Consider the following 18,436-nt stretch of genomic DNA (forward strand, 5'->3'; position numbering starts at 1 on the left):
TTTCCTATTGATCCCATATCTTTTCAAAACAAATGATCTGCATATTATTTATACTAATCATTTAATGAATTACTTTTAATGATTTTGGTCAAAAAAGTGACAGAAATGGAGTTTGAAACAACAAAAGTATTTGGCGAAAGAGGTTTAGATGCACCTTTGAATGACGATGACTTTATTTCTGCATTACAATTTAATCAAACAGGCAATTTTCTTGCAACAGGCGATGTTTCTGGTCGTGCTGTTATATTTAGATACACAAATAAAAACCAGATAGAATTTGTTACACAAATGCATGCCCACAAATCAGAATTTGACTATCTCCGATCAGTTTTGAGCGAGCCAAGAGTTTGTGCCATCAGATGGATTCCAAAAACAGACTTAAATCCTCTATTTCTTACAACAAACATGCACGAGACGAAATTATGGAAATTAACTCAAACTCCTCGACCTACTTGGGATAATTTCGATCAAAATCAGCCAAATAATACTTTTCTCTTTCCAAAACTTAAATCTTACGAGGTAAAATACGAAGCAGTCCAGCTCAAAAAGTTCTTCGATGTTGAAACAGAGTTCCTAGTATCAATAGAAGCCTTATATGACCAAACATCTTTCTTGATGGTAGATGTTGGTTGTGTAAGACTTTGGGATATGAATAGAGATGTTCCTCCTGTATTTACATACAGAACTAACTCTTCTCGTGTAGAATTAACAGCTTCTGCCGTTACAAATCAAATACCATATGCAATTCTCATTTCAGACGATCAGGGATATATTAAAATGCTTGATATGCGTCAACAGTCTTCGAATTTATCCGCAGCAGCTACTATGAACGTACAATCTGCAGTAGATAAATCAACATTTACAAATGGATGCCAATACGTGTCCTCTATCAGATTTTTGAACGATGGAGTACACTTCTTATCCAGAATATTCGGTCACTGCATGGTCTGGGACCTCAGAAACCCAAGTCAAGCAGAAGCCGCTATAGAAGTTCAGTCTTTTCCAGGTAGAATGAACTTGGTTGTCCACAAGGGATACTGCAGAGACTATTTCATATCGTCTGTGCTCCCGACTGATGAAATTATCTCAGGAAAATACGGAAATGAGTACTGCGTTTGGGATTGGAAGAATAATAAGTCGTATGACTTCATTGCTGGAGCGCAAAAAGTTGATAATATCGACTTCTCCAGGAGAATCGGAGTTGTTGAAGCTCATCCACTAGAAAATGTTGTTGCAGTCGCTTCATCAACGGCGCTATATGTTCAGGCTAAGAAATAAAGGTTTTTGTGTAATTACTATTCAAAAATAATCAACTTTTTTGTATAATTTACCAATTTAATTTTGGAATATTGCAATTTTAATGAAAATCTCGACAATATTTGTATTTTTAACACTATTCAAAGATATTTCATACTGAATTTATTTCGGTTTGCAAAACATATTTTGAGATCTTCAATTCAACTTCAAAAATATCGATTGTTTTGATATTAATTTTCTTTTTTTAAACGCATCATTAAATAAAATAAGAGAAAATTTGGAAATTTGATTACCAATCTTCGGATGAATCGTCATCTGAATCAGCTGATTGATCATCATCAGAAGCAGCAACATCAGCTCTTATAGAAGCCATGTATTGAAGAAGCTCTCCGACAGATAATGAATTTGGATCCACATCTTTCTTTGGCTCGTCCTTTGGTTTGCACACAGAGAACTTCCTTAGCTTGAAGTTTCCTTGTTTGATGAGATCCAAGTGATTTGAGGCACCTCCACTTTGAGAAATAGTCACTGTAGCAGGCGGCTTTGGAATAGATGGTGGAGGTGGTGCAGGGACCGAAGGAGGCGGTGGTGGCGGTGGAGCTGCAGGTGCAGGTGGTGGCGGTGGAGCTGCAGGTGCAGGTGGTGGAGGTGGTGCAGCAGGAGCAGAAGGAGCTTGTGGTGCACGAGCAGCAGGGGCTTGTGGTGCACGAGCAGCAGGGGCTGGAGCTGCTTTTGGAGGTGGAGCCTTCTTTTCTTTTGACTTTCCCCATCTGAGTTTTTTCTCTTTCTTTTCTGGTTCTGGAGCAGCCTCTGGTTGAGCAACTGGAGTTGGAACTGGATCTGGAAGTTGGATTGGCTTTGGAGGAGGTCTTGGAGCTCTCTTCCTTTGTTCTGGTGTAGAAAGTGTTGCAGGTTTGATGGCTGAAGAAGCAAATAATGCAGCATCATCACTTGAACTTATCGAAGTTTTGAAGGAAAGCCTGTTATTCCAGCCCTGAATCTTTCCAATTGGTGGTGGCTGTTGAACAATTGTTGGCAGAGGCAAGATTTTGACAATCATCACATTCTTTCCTTGTTCAGACTTCTGATCGATATCATCTTGTTCTTTCCTGTGTCTATATCCACCTTTATGTCTCCTATTTACTAAGTTTTGACAATCTCTAAGCATTTCTTCTCTGAACATATCCATGAATGCGGAAGGATTTGTAATATATTTATCAAGATTTTGATAATCTGGTATGAGAGGCTTCCAAGCTGCAAGTGTTGGTGCCGGTTTCGAAATAGAGTAAAGAACTTTGACAAGATTACTTTTGATCTCCATTGAAACATTATCTTCGGGCTTCGCTAATGGAGGATACATTTGTTGGCAGAGGTTTTTGTTAAATGAGTGTGCTGGAGCTTTGCTAAGCTTCTCTACACATAAAGGAACTTTTTGTTTAACTGCTTGCACCTTTGTGTGAAGATTTTGAATTCTTTGTTGAACATCTGTAAAATCTTTATTGATATCTGACCATATAATGTTCGAAATATTTTCTAACTCGTCTAATTGCTGCATAAGTCCGATTGCGTAGTAGTATCCAAGTTTGTTAAACAAGATCGTTGGATCTTGGTTAGTGAATTTGGATGGTTCAGTGATTAAAGAGAAAGGAGTAACAGAGAGAGCAGGGAACATATAATTGAGGTGATGTTGTAAATTAAATTTAATATTTTTTATTGAATTTTGTTTATTCAAAATTTTTTCAGAGCGAACATGAATCTTCAAAAATAATAATCAATAAGAAAAATAGTTAAAAAATATTGCATTAAAATATTGATATTGAGTCGATTCAAATAAAATTCGGCGTAAAAAATTAATCGCCATGTAAACATTTTTAATATACGCATTACCAATAAAATGGTAGGAAAATAATAATTAAAAAAAGTATAACTGTTTATTTATTCATAAATTACACATAAAGGACAATTCGAACTATTTTTAAGATCATATGTCAGCTCATTGCATTATCTTAGTCACAAAATCTTTGCTTTGCAATGAGTTGACAAGTTTTTATCATTAGATTTCAAAGATTCGAAAAATTTACACATGAAGTATTATTGTGGTCCTTATATAAATAGAATCTAATAAAATAGTTTACTCAAGCTTTTATGCACTCGCTATAAATTCGTGACTCAAAATTAGATATTTTTCAAAGGTGACCAAACTATTTTTTGAAAGTCCGCCATAACTTTAATGGTACTATTTCAGCGTGTACAATGAATACAAAAATTCTAAGAGTGCCACATAAAATAGTACTTTAGACTTGAGTTAATGCTACCAAGCAAATGTTAAAAAGATGACTTTAGTGTTTTGATAATCAAAGATTAAAATCATTATTGTCTAAATCAATAATCATAACGACAGAAGTTAATGTTTTTTCATAAGTGCTTTAAATCCACTTTTAAAAGTATACCTCAAAAATCAAAATATCAAAAAAAAATTGGCCGATAGGTTTGGCTTTAATTTTTGTCTGCTTTTATGATTTGATATGGATGTTATAATTTTAAAAGTTGAGCCAAATTCACCAATAGATTTTTGAGATTTGCAAATACTCAATAATTTTCAGCGTGTTATCTTTTATTAAAAGAACTATTTGGTTTCAGTATCATATAAATTGATATTTACTTTCTATTTGAACCTTCATTTAGCTAATGATTTAATAATACAGATTTCATCTAGTCCTTATAAGAGAATTTTGAATTTGTTATAATAAAAAAACAAACAGATATAGCTTACACTTCTATAATAAAGATACCTTTTATAGAAATCAGTATGAAATGTGTTTTGGCTTATTGGAAGCATATCAGACATAATCGCCATAATCAAAAAATCTATATACCCAATAAGTAATAAATTTGTCGATATAGATTTTCCATAAAATTAGTTTTTAGTCTGATCTTAAAATAAATTTAATTTTTTATAAAAAAAATCACATTTAAAAGTACCTTTTTAGTAGCTCGAAATCCTGTTGGTGGATTTCGGGCGTACTTCAAAATTAGCTTTTCTTCTACATATGCAAGCTATATTTTAAATATGGAGCAAATCGGATCGGCGAAAGGAGTTTAGTTACCTTTTATTTTTCAAGTTCAAAATCTAATCATTAAGCAGAAATAAGCAAAATTCAACAATCACATGCACAATCAAAGAATTAAGTTAGCCGGAAACAGATTCTATTAATGATTTCTCCAAAATGTATTAGCAAAAAGGACTTTTCTTGCCTCTTTATTTCAAAATGTTTACAATACAATGCCACACTGTTTTCATAAAACTAACGATTGGAGTAAGATAAATTTTTTTTTCAATTTGATTCAAAAATTGGATTGAATGCCGTGTTGTTCAAAGATACCAAAGAATAAAGAGCTTAAAGTATTTGGTATCGGATTTGCTATTATTAACGGCATCCAGTCAATTGCAGTTATGATTCTTTGCGCAGTTGCAGTTCATTATTTTGGAAAAACTAATATTAGCTCCTTTTTACCAGTAGATATGATTTCTCTCTTTATCTCAGTTATTATTTTAGGATTTATTATCATTGTTGTAGGCTGGGTTGCTGCTGTAAACAATACTGGCCTTGGTTGGATCGTTTTTCATTGCTGCATGGCAGTTTTACTCATCATCGAAGTATTTTTGGTCGTATCTACATCAAGTTACAGTGGTTTTGTTAAGACAGTTTCAAATAACTGGTATTCTTTTGATGATCCAACAAAATACGAGCTTCAGTCAGATCTCAGTTGTTGCGGATTGTCAAATTCTACAGATTCTCCCGCTCTTCCATGCCCAGGATCTTCAACAAAACCATGTATGAAAGAATTGACTTCTTTATACAACAGAATCAAACGTATTACATCTACAGCTATGTTCGTATGCTTTATTTTTGGCATATTCATAGATATGTCAGGTTACGCTATGTGTATTAACCCAGAAAAGATATCTCTTGAAGAACAACAAGATGCAGATGCTGTCGATGTTTCTCTCATTGATGAGGAAGAAAACTTCAGAAATCCTTTCGTCATTTAATTTACATTTTCCTTGTTTTTACTTTTCAATTGAAGAGTGTTTGTTATATGATGTATAGATACTATATACTTATTTGTTTATTATTTAAAGATTATTTGTTTTATATCTTTTACTTAATATTTTTAAAAATATACTCTAACGGAGCAAATTTGTACCATAATCTTTAGAGGATAATGAAAATTTTGTCATTTTTCCTGACGACAATAAATTTTTATTATTTTCATGAGTGCATTCCCTTATGATTTACTCATGAATTTTTTCAAAGATTATAATGATATTATGAATAGATTGTACACGCTACATGTATCAAAAGAGGACGAAATCAACACTTTTTACGAAGATTTCATTAATAAATTATATAAATATACAGATAAATATGAATTATCATACATCTTTGAGACAGTTTCAATGGCGGCAAAAGGGAATAATCGGTTTATTAAGTCTTATTTGATCTTAATGCAAAAGATTTTAGAAAAGCTTTGTCCTGATAAAATTAAAGGAGTTCCATCTGTTGGTCAATACATACTAAAGAATTATTTTGGGATTACAATAACAAATTCCTTTCAGTCGCAAAAGTAGTATATGTGGACGGGTTGTGTGACTTTTTTTGTAAACGTAAGAATTCATACAATATAGAACGATTTTGTATCATTTATTTTAACATATGAAGTAAAAAATGTATGATTCTTACGGTTTTTATTCTTACGTTTTTGAATAAATCAAGATTTAAAAAATTTTCAAAATTGTAAGACATTTACACTCAGCCCAAACATAGTGGAATTAAAAAAATTGTTTAAATCATGAATGAAATCAATGGAGTCATAATCAAAGACCTCATAAACGAGAAAAAAAATTGAAACTAATGATTATTTGAATTTATGAAATCAATTATTTGATTCATTCTTTCTTCAATCTCTTCTATTCTTTTGTTAAATCATCTATTTTCATTAATGAGGTGATTCTTGATTGAGGAATAGATTTCAAACTAACCACTCCTTTTATTTTTGAAATTTTGAATCCATCAACTTTAAACATTTAATTTTATTCAATTTACATGTTGTCAATTCTTCAAATAATTTTTTATTGTTAGCATAATAGTCATTAAATTCTTCAACAGATGAAAAAATTTTTATTTCAGTAATTGTTTAACAACGTTTATTTTTTGTTGAACATTTTCACTTTCATTTATTTCTTCCTCCTCTGTTTCATTTATTTTTAAAATTGGTTCATTTATCATTAAATAAAAATTAGAATATAAGTGATGAAATATATTTTTAATTTTAATGAAATAATCAGAAATGGCGGCAGGATTCTTTAAAAAATTATGGGATGGAATTAAGAAAGCTGCGGGTTGGGTTCATCAAAAGATTATTAAACCCATTGCAAACTTTTTGGCACCAGTAGCGAAAACGGCAGGAACTATCATAGGTGGAGTATTAGGTGCTAAAGCAGGTAATCCGGCGATGGAGCACAAGCAGGTAACGCAGTTGGTGGAATTGCTGAAGGAATACTTAATAAAATAGGAGGTAAATAGTGGAAAAATAAATAAATATTATTTTTATCTTAGTATCGGTTGTAGTCTTTGATAAACTTTTTCTCCTTTATTTAATATTTCTCTTATTGGGGCAGCTTTTGGTGTTATTGATTCAGCTACGTCACTAATTGCTTCTTTATTCTTAAATATCCAATTTGCTCCTTTCTTCATTGTTTCCCAAACTTTACTCGCTCCTCTTTTTACTTTATCCCACAGTTTCTTAAATATACCTGCAGCCGTAGTTGATTATTTCATTAAAATTAAAAATTCATTTTCATATTTTAATTTTGATTTAAATAATAAATGACGACTAACTATTTGGTGCCAAACACCAAACCGATTAATGGAAATGTGTTTCATTCATTCGAAAAGATAAATGAAATATTTGCAAAGAATGACGTAGAAGATATTATAGAGAACTTGAAAGTTCATGCTATGACTCTGATACTCCATATTTTGATGATAAACAAACTCATTTAAGAATTACAAATCCAGCTCATGATGAACCAAAGGTGACATATATTAAACGCAAAGTTAAAGCAACTCTAGTTTCAAATAAAGCTTTCACATGTGATGCCGCTTTTAAATGCATGCGTTTATTCGTTGGTTACAAATCATCAAATCAAAGCTTTAAACAATTAGAAGTAGAAACCGAAAGAGGTGATGCTGGTTATCTTCAGATGGATTGCGCCCGTGAATCTTTCGCATTTGCAACATATAAACCGAAATCAGAAAGGAAAGTTAAAAAGTTTGTTCATTCGTTATAAATAATGTTCAAAAATATGATAACTCAGTATGTGGTAAATATATTGATCCTTCAGAAGTTTTCAAGAAAGCAAATGAAGAAGTTGATGTCACTTTTGATATGATTATTCCGGTAAATGATTTGTTAGCATTTCAGGCGTTCGATGATTATCCTAAATCATTTGGTGATATCATTCTTAAATATTATGTTTTCAGGGATACTTTAGTATTTTGTCAGGTTGACCCGTTAAGAGTTGCTGATTTACAAAATTACGTTTATGAAAAGATAACTGATGAAAATTATGAAAAGATTATGAATCATGTTTATAAATATGATCGCAAATTCCAACAAATCGGACTTCCTACCAAATTAATTACAAGCTTAGCCGCTACATCTGCTGACGCAACAGTTGATGACGTTATTATTTCATGCACAAAGATGGAAGTTTTAGAGGATAAATGCATTACACAGGATACGGTTTAATTGAAGAATCAGTTAAAGCAATACCACGTTTATTTAGTAAGGAAGATCCATTCATGATTCCAGCTCAACATATTGACGTTCGTTCACTAAATGGGGGTTGCATCACTCCTGAAGGTATTAGCTCAGATTTCTCATACGCTCTTCATAATGTTACAGATGTTGTGTTAACATTTCCGAAAAATGCAATGCAAAGAACAGTTTTAGAAAATCCAATGCTTCGAGGTCTTCAGGTCACTATAGATTCCAGAAACTTCCCCGATCAAGCGATGACCACAGTGGGTGACATATTCTTTACACGTATGCTTCAAGCTTCTGATTTAGATGGAGTGAATGAATGCACGGAAGAATACGAGGACTCATTAACTAGACCATTAAATGCAGATGATGGCACGCCATCAGCTAGAACATGGAAAGACCAAACTTCATTCTTATGCACTATTCCAGTTCAACGTAATGGAGCGGGTATATTCTTTGATGGATTAGAAACTTTCAACTCACAAGTTACAGTACAAGTGAAAGCTTATCCAATCATTCAGGGTGTAAATGACACTTACTGTTCAAAGGTGACAAATCCTCCTCAGGTTTGGTTTACTAGGACTACATATTGGACATGGACACCGGATGAAGGTTTGAAATATCATCCAACAGGTACACCACCACAGTATAGAAGTTCATATGATGAAATATTGATGAATAGAAATGTTTAAAATTATAAATTTATTTTTGATTAAATGGATTTAAATTCATCCACCCCCGATGAAGAATTAGCGGGAGTATATAATACATACGTAGATGATATGATTAATGAAGCATTGAGTGATAATAGAAATGCTTTATCTAAGGAAAAATTAATGAAAATTCCATATTCTGAATGTTACTTAAATTCAATCACTGCAGCAATTGGTAAACAAAATAAAGGTAAAACATTAACGATATTAAAACAAATTATCATTATTGCTAACACTTCCCCCCATTCACATGTGTTAATTTATATCAACCGTTCAGGTTCACCTTCAGATGATACATTTGAATCTTTAAAGCATTTAATCAAAATTCCAATTATTTATTTATCACAAGAAGAAGCAGAAGATTATTTAAAAAACTTTTTAATGTATAAAGAATTATATAATACAATCAAGAAGCAAGGATTAGAGGATAAAATTATTGATAAACAACGGGATGAATTATTTGAAACACTTTCCATTTCAAATTTTGATAAAGAATTTTTGCATTCACTAATTTTTCTAGATGATGCAGTGAAATCAAAACTAATAACAAATGAGAAATCATATTTTAATCAATTATTAACTCAATGTCGACATATTCAATGTTCATTCTTTATGGCTGTTCAATATTTCAAAGCATTAAGCACAAACATTAAATCAAACCTGTCCACCCTTTTCATTTTCAGTGGTTTTAGTCGTCAACAGTTGAACGTTATGCTTTATCAAGTGAATTTACCAATGAGCATTAATGAACTTTACACACAATATCAACAATTAGGAGAACATGGAAAAATAATAGTTGATTTAAATAAAGGAGGTGTTAAATTTGATTAACTTTTTATAATTAATTTTTATTTTTTATTTATAATTAAACATGACAGAAATTGCAAATCTTCTACAGGTTCCATTAAAACAAGGGACAAACAAAAAGGGTGCATATAATAGAACTATGAAAGTTCCTGATGGAATGAAAGAATTAGTTCATATTGTTGCTGGTCTTCAAAAAGATGTTAAACAAATGAGAAACGTTTTAACATTACCAGAAGCTCAAGCATATGCCAAACGTCATGGTCCAAATTGGGAAGCACACGAAGCAGACATTACGGGTCCAAATGGAAAACCTGATGGTATAAATGAAGTTTTCGTTACTGATGGTCAAGGTAATATTAAAGTCATAAATGGGTATAAATTAACTATAAGTGATTATCCTAAACGTAAAGCATATAATGAACGTTATCCTATGCAATTTGATGAAAATGGAAAAGCTGTTAAACAATACATTGGAGAAGGTGAAAATGGTCCAATTAATTCATACCGTCATAATCCATATTCTTATTTCAATGAAGAATTAAATGCTATTGAAGAGGGACCGGATGGATTACCACGATATGTTAATCAGTTTGATGGTCAATATGCAAATATTAGACCCGAAATTCCAGCTAAGAAATTCTTTAAAGTTGCTTTATTCGATCCAGTGTTCAATGAACAGAAAGAAGCAATGAAAGCAGAATTTAAACCAATTCAAGTGGCAAGAATTTCTTCATCTTCACTTTCAGAAGCGTTCAAGGAATTGATAAAGAAACCACTTTATTCTCAACAAGGTTATAACTTTGATTTAATTAAAGAAAGTGATAAAAGAAAATTTGAGAAATCAGTTGATTATAAGAATGCATGTAATGAAATGATTAAAGATATTGTAAATGATAAAATAAGACTGGGAGAAACTCAAATCATTATCAATAACATAATTGGTGCAGTTACAAAGAAAGTATAACTCGTAACATATGGTTCATTCGATACGGAACGTTGCAGTGAAGGCTTACTTTACATCGTTCAGAAACCGAAGGACTTCAACACAAAAAGATATAAGATAGGAAGAACATATAATATAACTCAAAGATATGACAGTACAGTCAATAGAGTCAAGGTTGTGTTTGTTAATGATATGAGAGCTGCTGAAACAGAACTGCTTGAAGTTTTTGAGAAAATGTATGGTGCTCCCACGAAAGGTAAAGAAACGTTTGAAGTAGATGAGATAGATAAAGCTATAAAATTATTTGACGAAGTTGCTGAAAAATACATGTAAAGCGTTTATTTTTGGTCTTTTGTGAAAGTCAGAAAATAAAGTTAGTTTTATTTATTTTGTATGTAAAGACAGTAATGTCAACATCAGAGAACACAACAACTGCTATCGTTCATGAAGCCATCAATGAAGAATACGAGTACATACAGTATAACAAACAGTTACGTCTCATTCGTTCAGTCAAAGATGACATGTACCAAATGCAAAGTATAATGAATGCTCTTCGTTCTACAAAGCAAGCATATCATTGGTTTGAAAACCAACAGACAAAAGAACTTTTAGAAGAATTTTCTCATATGATTGCTTCCCTCGGAAAACCGAGAGAAGAGATTCCGTACGAAAATCGCAAGAGGTTAGAAATGAGGTTAGAAATGAGGTTAGATCTACCCTTCTACCCTAAAATATATTTTGGGTCATTTACACTCATTACGATGAAATCATAACTACCATCCTCCTATGTTGTTGTCAAAATGTCATGTTGTCACATTTTTTCAGAGAAGTTAAATTACCTGGTGACCTGGTGACCTGGTGACCCTATCAGTTATTCAAAAATAATTCATTATTGAATAACCTAAAAACCATTAACGATAAAATAACTGATAACAAAATTTTATTTTTATATAAATGGATACCCCACAAGCTCAAAATTTACCACGAATCATAACAAGGGAGGAAACGATAAAAATGATGCGAGAACTTGCTAAAAATAACAAACCACTAAAACTGAGAAAATGTGGTTATGCAGTAATGATGGAAAGAGAGACGTTGTCGAAGAGGAATAAAAATTAAATTTGGATTGAGTTTAAAAATTCATCTTTATTAAATTCATCTCTTCCAATCAATTTATTTATTCTATTAAATTCTTTTATTTTTGCCTCACTCAGTTTAAGGATTGAACGGTAAGTTTTTAATTTTTCGATTATTTCTTTCCTCTCTTGATCGTTTTCAACCTCACCACATTGTGGCTTCTTTTTGTAATAGCATATTTTTGATTTAATTCTGTTTAGTTCTTTTTATATTCATCGTCTGACTCTTGGCTGCTTCGTTGTCACTCATTTCTTACGAAATAAAAAAATTAAATATTATTTAAATATAATGGTATAAAAATAAATCGGAATTTCTATTAATTTATTGTCAACTTCAACTAATACATTACCGTTAATATATCTAACAAATTCAGCTATTGTGTCAAATCTTCGTCTTCTTTTTGTCATTGATTTATCAGTTTTTCCATAATCGAGATGAATCAAAACTTTATCCCCTTGTTTAAAATTCATGAGCCCCGAATTAATTTGTTCACGTTTAACATCATTCAACCTTTCCATTTGCTTTCTAATATATTCCCATTCTTTTGAAATATCATTTTTCATTTCCACTGGTTTCATGTTTATAGTTCTATGCCATGTATTATTGTAATAATATACTAACTGCTGTATGATGGAGTCATGATTTCCATCCCAGTATATCTGACCGTTAACCCCTAACGCATCTCTAAGAGTTCTCATTACCGCATCAACTATTTTATTATGAACCGTATATGGAGAGGATGAAAAGTAAAAATTAATTTGTGGGAAATAATGAGCCATAGCTGCCTGAAATCCTTTATCACTATCACCCCTGATATTATCTACTCTTTCATGATCTAGTAAGTATTGAATAGCTCTTCTTGTTTCCTGTTCTATTTTCCCTTTCACCGGAATGCAATATAAATATCTTGTGTTAATGTTAATGGCAAATAAATAAGTAACGTTTCCTTTTGAATATTCTAAATGATCGATTTCGTATGAATATGGATATGGTGCAAATGAGGGGCGACTAAATTTTTCCTTTAACAGTTGAATTTTTGGGTCAGTTGGTTTATTTAATATCTTGAAACCCTTTTTAAAATCTTTTTGTTTCTTTAATGTTTGAAATGGATATAATAAAGTGAATGATGAAGGATTAACTGAAGGAGGAGGTACTACTGCTGGAGGAGGTACTACTGCTGGAGGAGGTACTACTGCTGGAGGTTTTGGTGTTGTGAGTGGTTTAATTTTATCTGCTTTGATTTTGGATGATGAAGTTTGGAATTCATTCCTCCTTCATTAATTCCGGATGTATTTTATTCATTTGTTTTAAATATGCTGTATATAAAGGTTTGATATACTTTCCTGCTTCGAGTTTATGTTGAAGGATGAATTCCAAAAGTTGATCTTTATTTAAAAGTTGGGCTGAATGTGGTTTAACTAATGAATCATAAATTAAAGCTTGTGCATCATTTTTGGTCTGAAGGACCCGGGCGTTTGTTTCTTTGTTTTTTGTGGCTCAGGATTATATAATTTATATAATTCATCAATATCTTCTTCTGTTAATACTTCATTTTTGAAATCTTTCAAAATGTTTAAGTTGTGATTTATTTTTTCCTTTGTATATTCATTATTTTTAATTTTATCTTTAATTTTAGAAATTATTTCATTATGATATTTCAAAAATTCATTATCATAATATGAATAATAATAATCTATATCATCATCCGTTATATTTTCATCATATTTTTGGAGATATGCTTTTTAAATCATAATAACTAAGAAAATTTTGATCACGTACTAAATCATCAATTAAATTTTCTAAATCTACGTTATCCATTTATATAAAAATAAAATAAATGTTTTAAGGGTGCCCACCCTTTGATCAAGAATCAAAACCATCATTCAACGGTTCCTTTTGTCTCTTCTGTGGCATTTCATTAAATAAATGGCATACAATCCATTTTCACAACATACAGCCTTAGTGTGTGCTCTGTTAATGTAGTCCGATTGTTAAGCGAGTCATTGGAGTTTTTTAGTTGTAAATATTAATATCTGACCATAAATATCACTTTATCATTTATTATATCCAAATAATTTTTAGGTGTTAATTGTTTATTTTGTCGTAAACTAACTCCTTTCATTTTTTGTGCAATCTTTTTAAAATCACTTCCATCAATTGAACCGTTGAATGATGTATAACACTTAGGGCATAAAGCACCATGTTATCGCCTTGTTTCTCAATTGCTAAACCCAATAATTTTTTCTCATGTGCTTTTTCTTCAGCTTTATTCTTTAATTTAGGTTTAAATTTCTCATCAAAACAAAAGAAATCAAAAGGTGCGAATTTGTAAATGTTTTTATCATAAAATTGTTTATCGGTTACAATTGCTTGAAATGCTTGAGTGTTAGGAAGATTTGGATCACCAGCGATTGCCCAATAAGATGAATCAGTATCACCTTCAATGAAATGAAAACGATTAACATTCATGCATTTATACATAAAATCATAAATGAAAACCAAATACCAGTATTTAGCATTATCTAAAGTGAAGAATGCCTCTTGTAAACATGTTTCACATCTATAAAATCTATCTTTGAGCATCATTTGATATGTATCTTCACCTATTTCTTTATGTTTTTAAACTTATTTGCCATACATGCAACGCGTGCCTTCTGTGCATTCATTATTTTAGTCTTTGTGTAATTTTGTGTATTCATTGCATCGTAACCATATGATCCATTAAGTGAAATCTTGCAAAATAAACTTTTTCCTTTATTTCCTTCTAATTCAGCCTTTTGTCTTTCGTTCATAAATTTGTTCGCAAATTCATTAAAACAAGTGTTTTTCGTAAATGTTAAAATTGATTGAATGTCATCAATGATAAAATGAAATCTGTCGATTAGATACCAAAGATAATAAGAAGAAAATGGTTGATATTGGTTGTGTGTTGATGCTAACTGAGTTAATTTTCTCTGTTTCTGGTCAACTGGTAAATTGTTTGATTTCATGTAATTATACATAAAACTGCCAATTGTTTTTTCATCTGTGATAATATCTAAGTTTCTTATTATCGGTAAAAAGTTTATGTAATCATTAATGTATTTTTCATCAATGTGACCCTTTACTTCAGCCACGAATAAAGTATTTTTCTTTCTAATAATTCCCAGTGCTTTTGCTTTCTTTGTTGCTGTATCACAAATGATAACACCATTCAATCTTCCCGGCATATACATTTTATGGTCAGTATATTGAATGAAATCATGAGGATTAGATGAAAATGATGAAGGATATAATGAATTAAAATCAACACCAACGAAATGAGTCATAATGTTGGTGGTGTCCTCATTTGATACAGTTTTAGTTTCTGGATTATATGAAAGTTTATTAATGTGCGTGATTCCTTTAAGATTTACTCTATGTTGAACATTTGATAAACCACCAGTAATTCCATTACGGAGAATGTGATAAGCTTCAACTGAATCTAAAGTCATTGGTAAATTATTTTTTAATGCATAATTTCTTAAATTGATTCTTAAACGTTGAACATCTTCATCTTTATTTGATTTTACGACATTGCAATAACAACACATTAACTGACAATTTTCTTTGGTATGTGGTTTTTCATTATCGATTCTATCCAATGTTGGTTTATTAGCATATGTAAACGCTTTACCACACATTTTGCATTTAGATGAAAGGATTAAATCGTGATAGTATTGAAAATCATCCGTTGAAACATTATTTTTAGTATCTCTTTTCGCCTTTTCATCTTGTTTCTTATATGAATCAATTTTATATTTCCAATACTTTTTCGTTAATTCAAAACTTGATTCCACATTTTCTTCTTCTGGATATGTTTCATTAGGATTAAAGTCTTTATATGCTAAAGCGTAACGAATCATTGAAGCATTCGATGATAAAGAAAGATTATGAAGCATGTCAATTTTATAAACAAATGTTTCTTCGATAATTTTATCAATTGGGTCAATCATAATTTCAACGTCTTTATTGCAATAATGAATAAAATATTCTAATCTATTCTCAAAATTTTTAGCATCATTGAGATATATTTGATAATCTGAATCGGATATAGTTTCTTGAATTAATGCTGAATAAAATGAATCTTGAGTGAATGGTTCCACTTTATATAATTCTTCTTCGTAATTCTCCCATGTGATGAATTGATAAGGGAAAAAGGATTTAACACGTGTTTTATTATTTCCGAAATCTTGAGTGAATTGGTCTAATGTTCCACCCGCTATATAATTTCTGATGTCAATAAATCTTAATTCATATGGAACGTTTGTTTTCTTTACAATGATTTGCTTAAATTGAGAAGATGAACCCAGCATTGATTTTATTTTCCATTTTGCAGTGTTTAAATCACGAAGAATTAAATTTAAATCAAACTTTCCCGAATTAAAACCTATGATATTCACTTTATTGAATTCCTCATCTAGAAGTTCTTTAAATGCTTCCTTCTGTTTTCATTTAATGTATTCATTAATTCTTCATATTGTTCAATATTTGATTTAGCAACTAATGAACAGGTTGAAAATAAAAATTCAATCCAATCAGAAATAAAGAATCACTTGATGTTAAGCAAAAATTCCTCGTATATGTTTTATCGTTTAATTTAACCGTTGATGATACCATGAATGGTTTTAAGTAAGCGTTCAAAGTTGCACATTCAGAAAGTTGAAGTTCTTCTTTAGTCTCTAATGTTTCGAAGTCAAAAGTAATATAATATCTTGTTGGTTTATAATATTCCTGCAAATTATGTGCTAATAGCCATTGATATATCTTCTGTTTCGTAATATGTGGTGCATATGGTTGTTGTGTGTTTTGCAATTGAACGTCTTGAATTAATCTTCCATTATTTTCTTTACATTTCTCACAATGTTTTAAAAATCTTCTTTGGTTTTTCCTTTCTGGATCATCACGGATAGAATATACTTCTTCTTTGCAAAAGGGGCAAACTTTATATCCTGTGAGTGCTTCAACGTCTGTAATTCTGTCAGCGTGAAGTTTTCCACATGGACTCTGTGTTAATAAAATATTTACTGTTTCAAATTCTGGATCTATCATTATTGATTCCACTAATGGAAAGTCTACCTTGTTAATGTCTACGTCTTCTGGTTGAGGGTCACAATAATAAAAATCAATATTAACGTTTAACATTCTTGCTAACCTCTCACTTTCTGATGAAATGTCAAATCCTTCATATGCATCTATGGCTTCATTTAAATAACTTCTACGAGTTTTAGGATTAACACCATCAGGAATGTTATAGAAGCGTTTAAATAACCTTCTACTACCTCGGCTCTTATTTGATTATCATTCATTTTAGCTGTTCCATTTTTGTTCATTTATGTAAGAATAAAAATAAACTTTATTTATTTTTTTTAAAGTCCGAGACTCAGAGAGTCCAGGGCTAAAGTCCATAAAATGAATTAAGGACACATAAATTTTTATCATCTGCGACGTGACGAATACATTTTAATTTACTCAAGAATGCGTACCCTGATACATTAAATCTAATTCCTGTCTTATTTAATTTCACAACTTTGAAAAGGAATGTATGAATAGCTATAAAATGATGAGATGATGTTTTATGGGTTGCTTCCATTTTTTCTGAAATGAATGAATAAATATAATGTTTATAAGTTTTCATATCTTTTATGTTCTTAATAACGAATGGTATAGACCTTTCAACTTCGTCTTCCTTCGGTGCTGTTCTTTCATATGAAACATTATTGGTATCTTCAATAATGAAACCACAATCGCATAAAATTTTATATGTACCAATTGTTTCTTTTGATATTTTATCTAACAAATCAAAAACTTTATCAACACCTGTACATTTATTTAAATAATAATTTGTGTAAATATCATGGTCTTCTTTCTTAATCGTATTTGTTGCATATGTTACATTTTTCAGTGCTTTTTTGAATTTTTCAGAATCAAGAGGAGGTGAAAGTAATATACATGGATAATCTCCATCGTCAATAAACTGAAGCTTATGTTTATGAATAAATTTTGTGCCTTCTTCTGAAAGTGTTTCGTCAATATCACCATCTAATAAATTTTGTGTTGATTCTAAGACATAATTTTTATATCTTTCTTCATGAGATTTCTGAACTGCTGATTCTGAAGCTGGGATATTCATTAAACCCTCTACTTCATTTTCATTATATTTTTCAACTTCTCTTAATTCCTTAATTTTTTCATCTATTTCATCTCTTATTTTTTCCAGTCTTTCAATTTCATCGTATTCATCATCTTTAATTCGTTCTTCATAATATTCAGGGAAAACATCAGGTTCTTTAGGTTTTTCTTTTTTAGATGTGGGATATAAGAAATTTATAACATCATCTTTATTCATTTTTTCATCATAATCAAACTCATTTAAAAACTCCGCGAATTTTTGACAATTTCTTAAATAATATTTATCAACCTCATAACCTGCCTCCTCTAATATATCCTTTATTTCCATGTTTGTGAATCCTAATTTTTTAACGTCGTTAGTCTTGACACTCATTTCATACAAAATAAAAATAAAATTTCAAAAATAAAAGGAGTGGTTAGTTTGAAATCTATTCCTCAATCAAGAATCACCTCATTAATGAAAATAGATGATTTAACAAAAAGAATAGAAGAGATTGAAGAAAGAATGAATCAAATAATTGATTTCATAAATTCAAATAATCATTAGTTTCAATTTATTTTTCTCGTTTATGAGGTCTTTGATTATGACTCCATTGAT

General features: G+C 30.7%; 5 protein-coding genes and 3 pseudogenes across 8 annotated transcripts, besides 2 other annotated features; 5 read left to right on the forward strand and 3 right to left on the reverse strand.

Moving 5' to 3' along the window:
• Positions 1–105: 105 nt before the first annotated feature.
• Positions 106–1,280, forward strand: TVAGG3_0272270 (peptidyl-serine dephosphorylation; the record flags this gene model as incomplete). Its single annotated transcript, XM_001580944.1, has 1 exon — positions 106–1,278. One exon carries the CDS (start codon positions 106–108, stop codon positions 1,276–1,278), a length of 1,173 nt encoding a protein of 390 aa, XP_001580994.1.
• A 179-nt stretch (positions 1,281–1,459) lies between these two features.
• Positions 1,460–2,950, reverse strand: TVAGG3_0272280 (proline-rich extensin signature family; the record flags this gene model as incomplete). The annotated part of the gene is made up of 1 exon (XM_001580945.1): positions 1,547–2,929. The coding sequence occupies one exon, from the start codon at positions 2,927–2,929 to the stop codon at positions 1,547–1,549; it is 1,383 nt and encodes a 460-aa protein (XP_001580995.1).
• A 495-nt stretch (positions 2,951–3,445) lies between these two features.
• Positions 3,446–4,368: a mobile genetic element.
• Positions 4,369–4,615: 247 nt separating this feature from the next.
• TVAGG3_0272300 (uncharacterized protein) lies at positions 4,616–5,386 on the forward strand (the record flags this gene model as incomplete). Its single annotated transcript, XM_001580946.2, has 1 exon — positions 4,619–5,311. One exon carries the CDS (start codon positions 4,619–4,621, stop codon positions 5,309–5,311), a length of 693 nt encoding a protein of 230 aa, XP_001580996.1.
• A 1,762-nt stretch (positions 5,387–7,148) lies between these two features.
• Positions 7,149–8,780, forward strand: TVAGG3_0272310 (annotated as a pseudogene). The gene has a single exon. A coding segment is annotated over exon 1 (1,632 nt).
• A 150-nt stretch (positions 8,781–8,930) lies between these two features.
• Positions 8,931–18,247: a mobile genetic element.
• Positions 9,673–10,572, forward strand: TVAGG3_0272330 (uncharacterized protein; the record flags this gene model as incomplete). The annotated part of the gene is made up of 1 exon (XM_051228637.1): positions 9,673–10,572. The coding sequence occupies one exon, from the start codon at positions 9,673–9,675 to the stop codon at positions 10,570–10,572; it is 900 nt and encodes a 299-aa protein (XP_051098367.1).
• Positions 10,959–11,324, forward strand: TVAGG3_0272340 (KilA, N-terminal/APSES-type HTH, DNA-binding family; the record flags this gene model as incomplete). Its single annotated transcript, XM_051228638.1, has 1 exon — positions 10,959–11,324. One exon carries the CDS (start codon positions 10,959–10,961, stop codon positions 11,322–11,324), a length of 366 nt encoding a protein of 121 aa, XP_051098368.1.
• TVAGG3_0272350 lies at positions 11,957–13,506 on the reverse strand (annotated as a pseudogene). The gene has a single exon. A coding segment is annotated over exon 1 (1,550 nt).
• Positions 13,607–17,039, reverse strand: TVAGG3_0272360 (annotated as a pseudogene). Its single transcript has one exon. A coding segment is annotated over exon 1 (3,433 nt).
• Positions 18,248–18,436: the final 189 nt, after the last annotated feature.

This window comes from Trichomonas vaginalis, chromosome V (genome assembly GCF_026262505.1).
Source record: "Trichomonas vaginalis G3 chromosome V, whole genome shotgun sequence".
Lineage (NCBI taxonomy): Eukaryota > Parabasalia > Trichomonadida > Trichomonadidae > Trichomonas > Trichomonas vaginalis.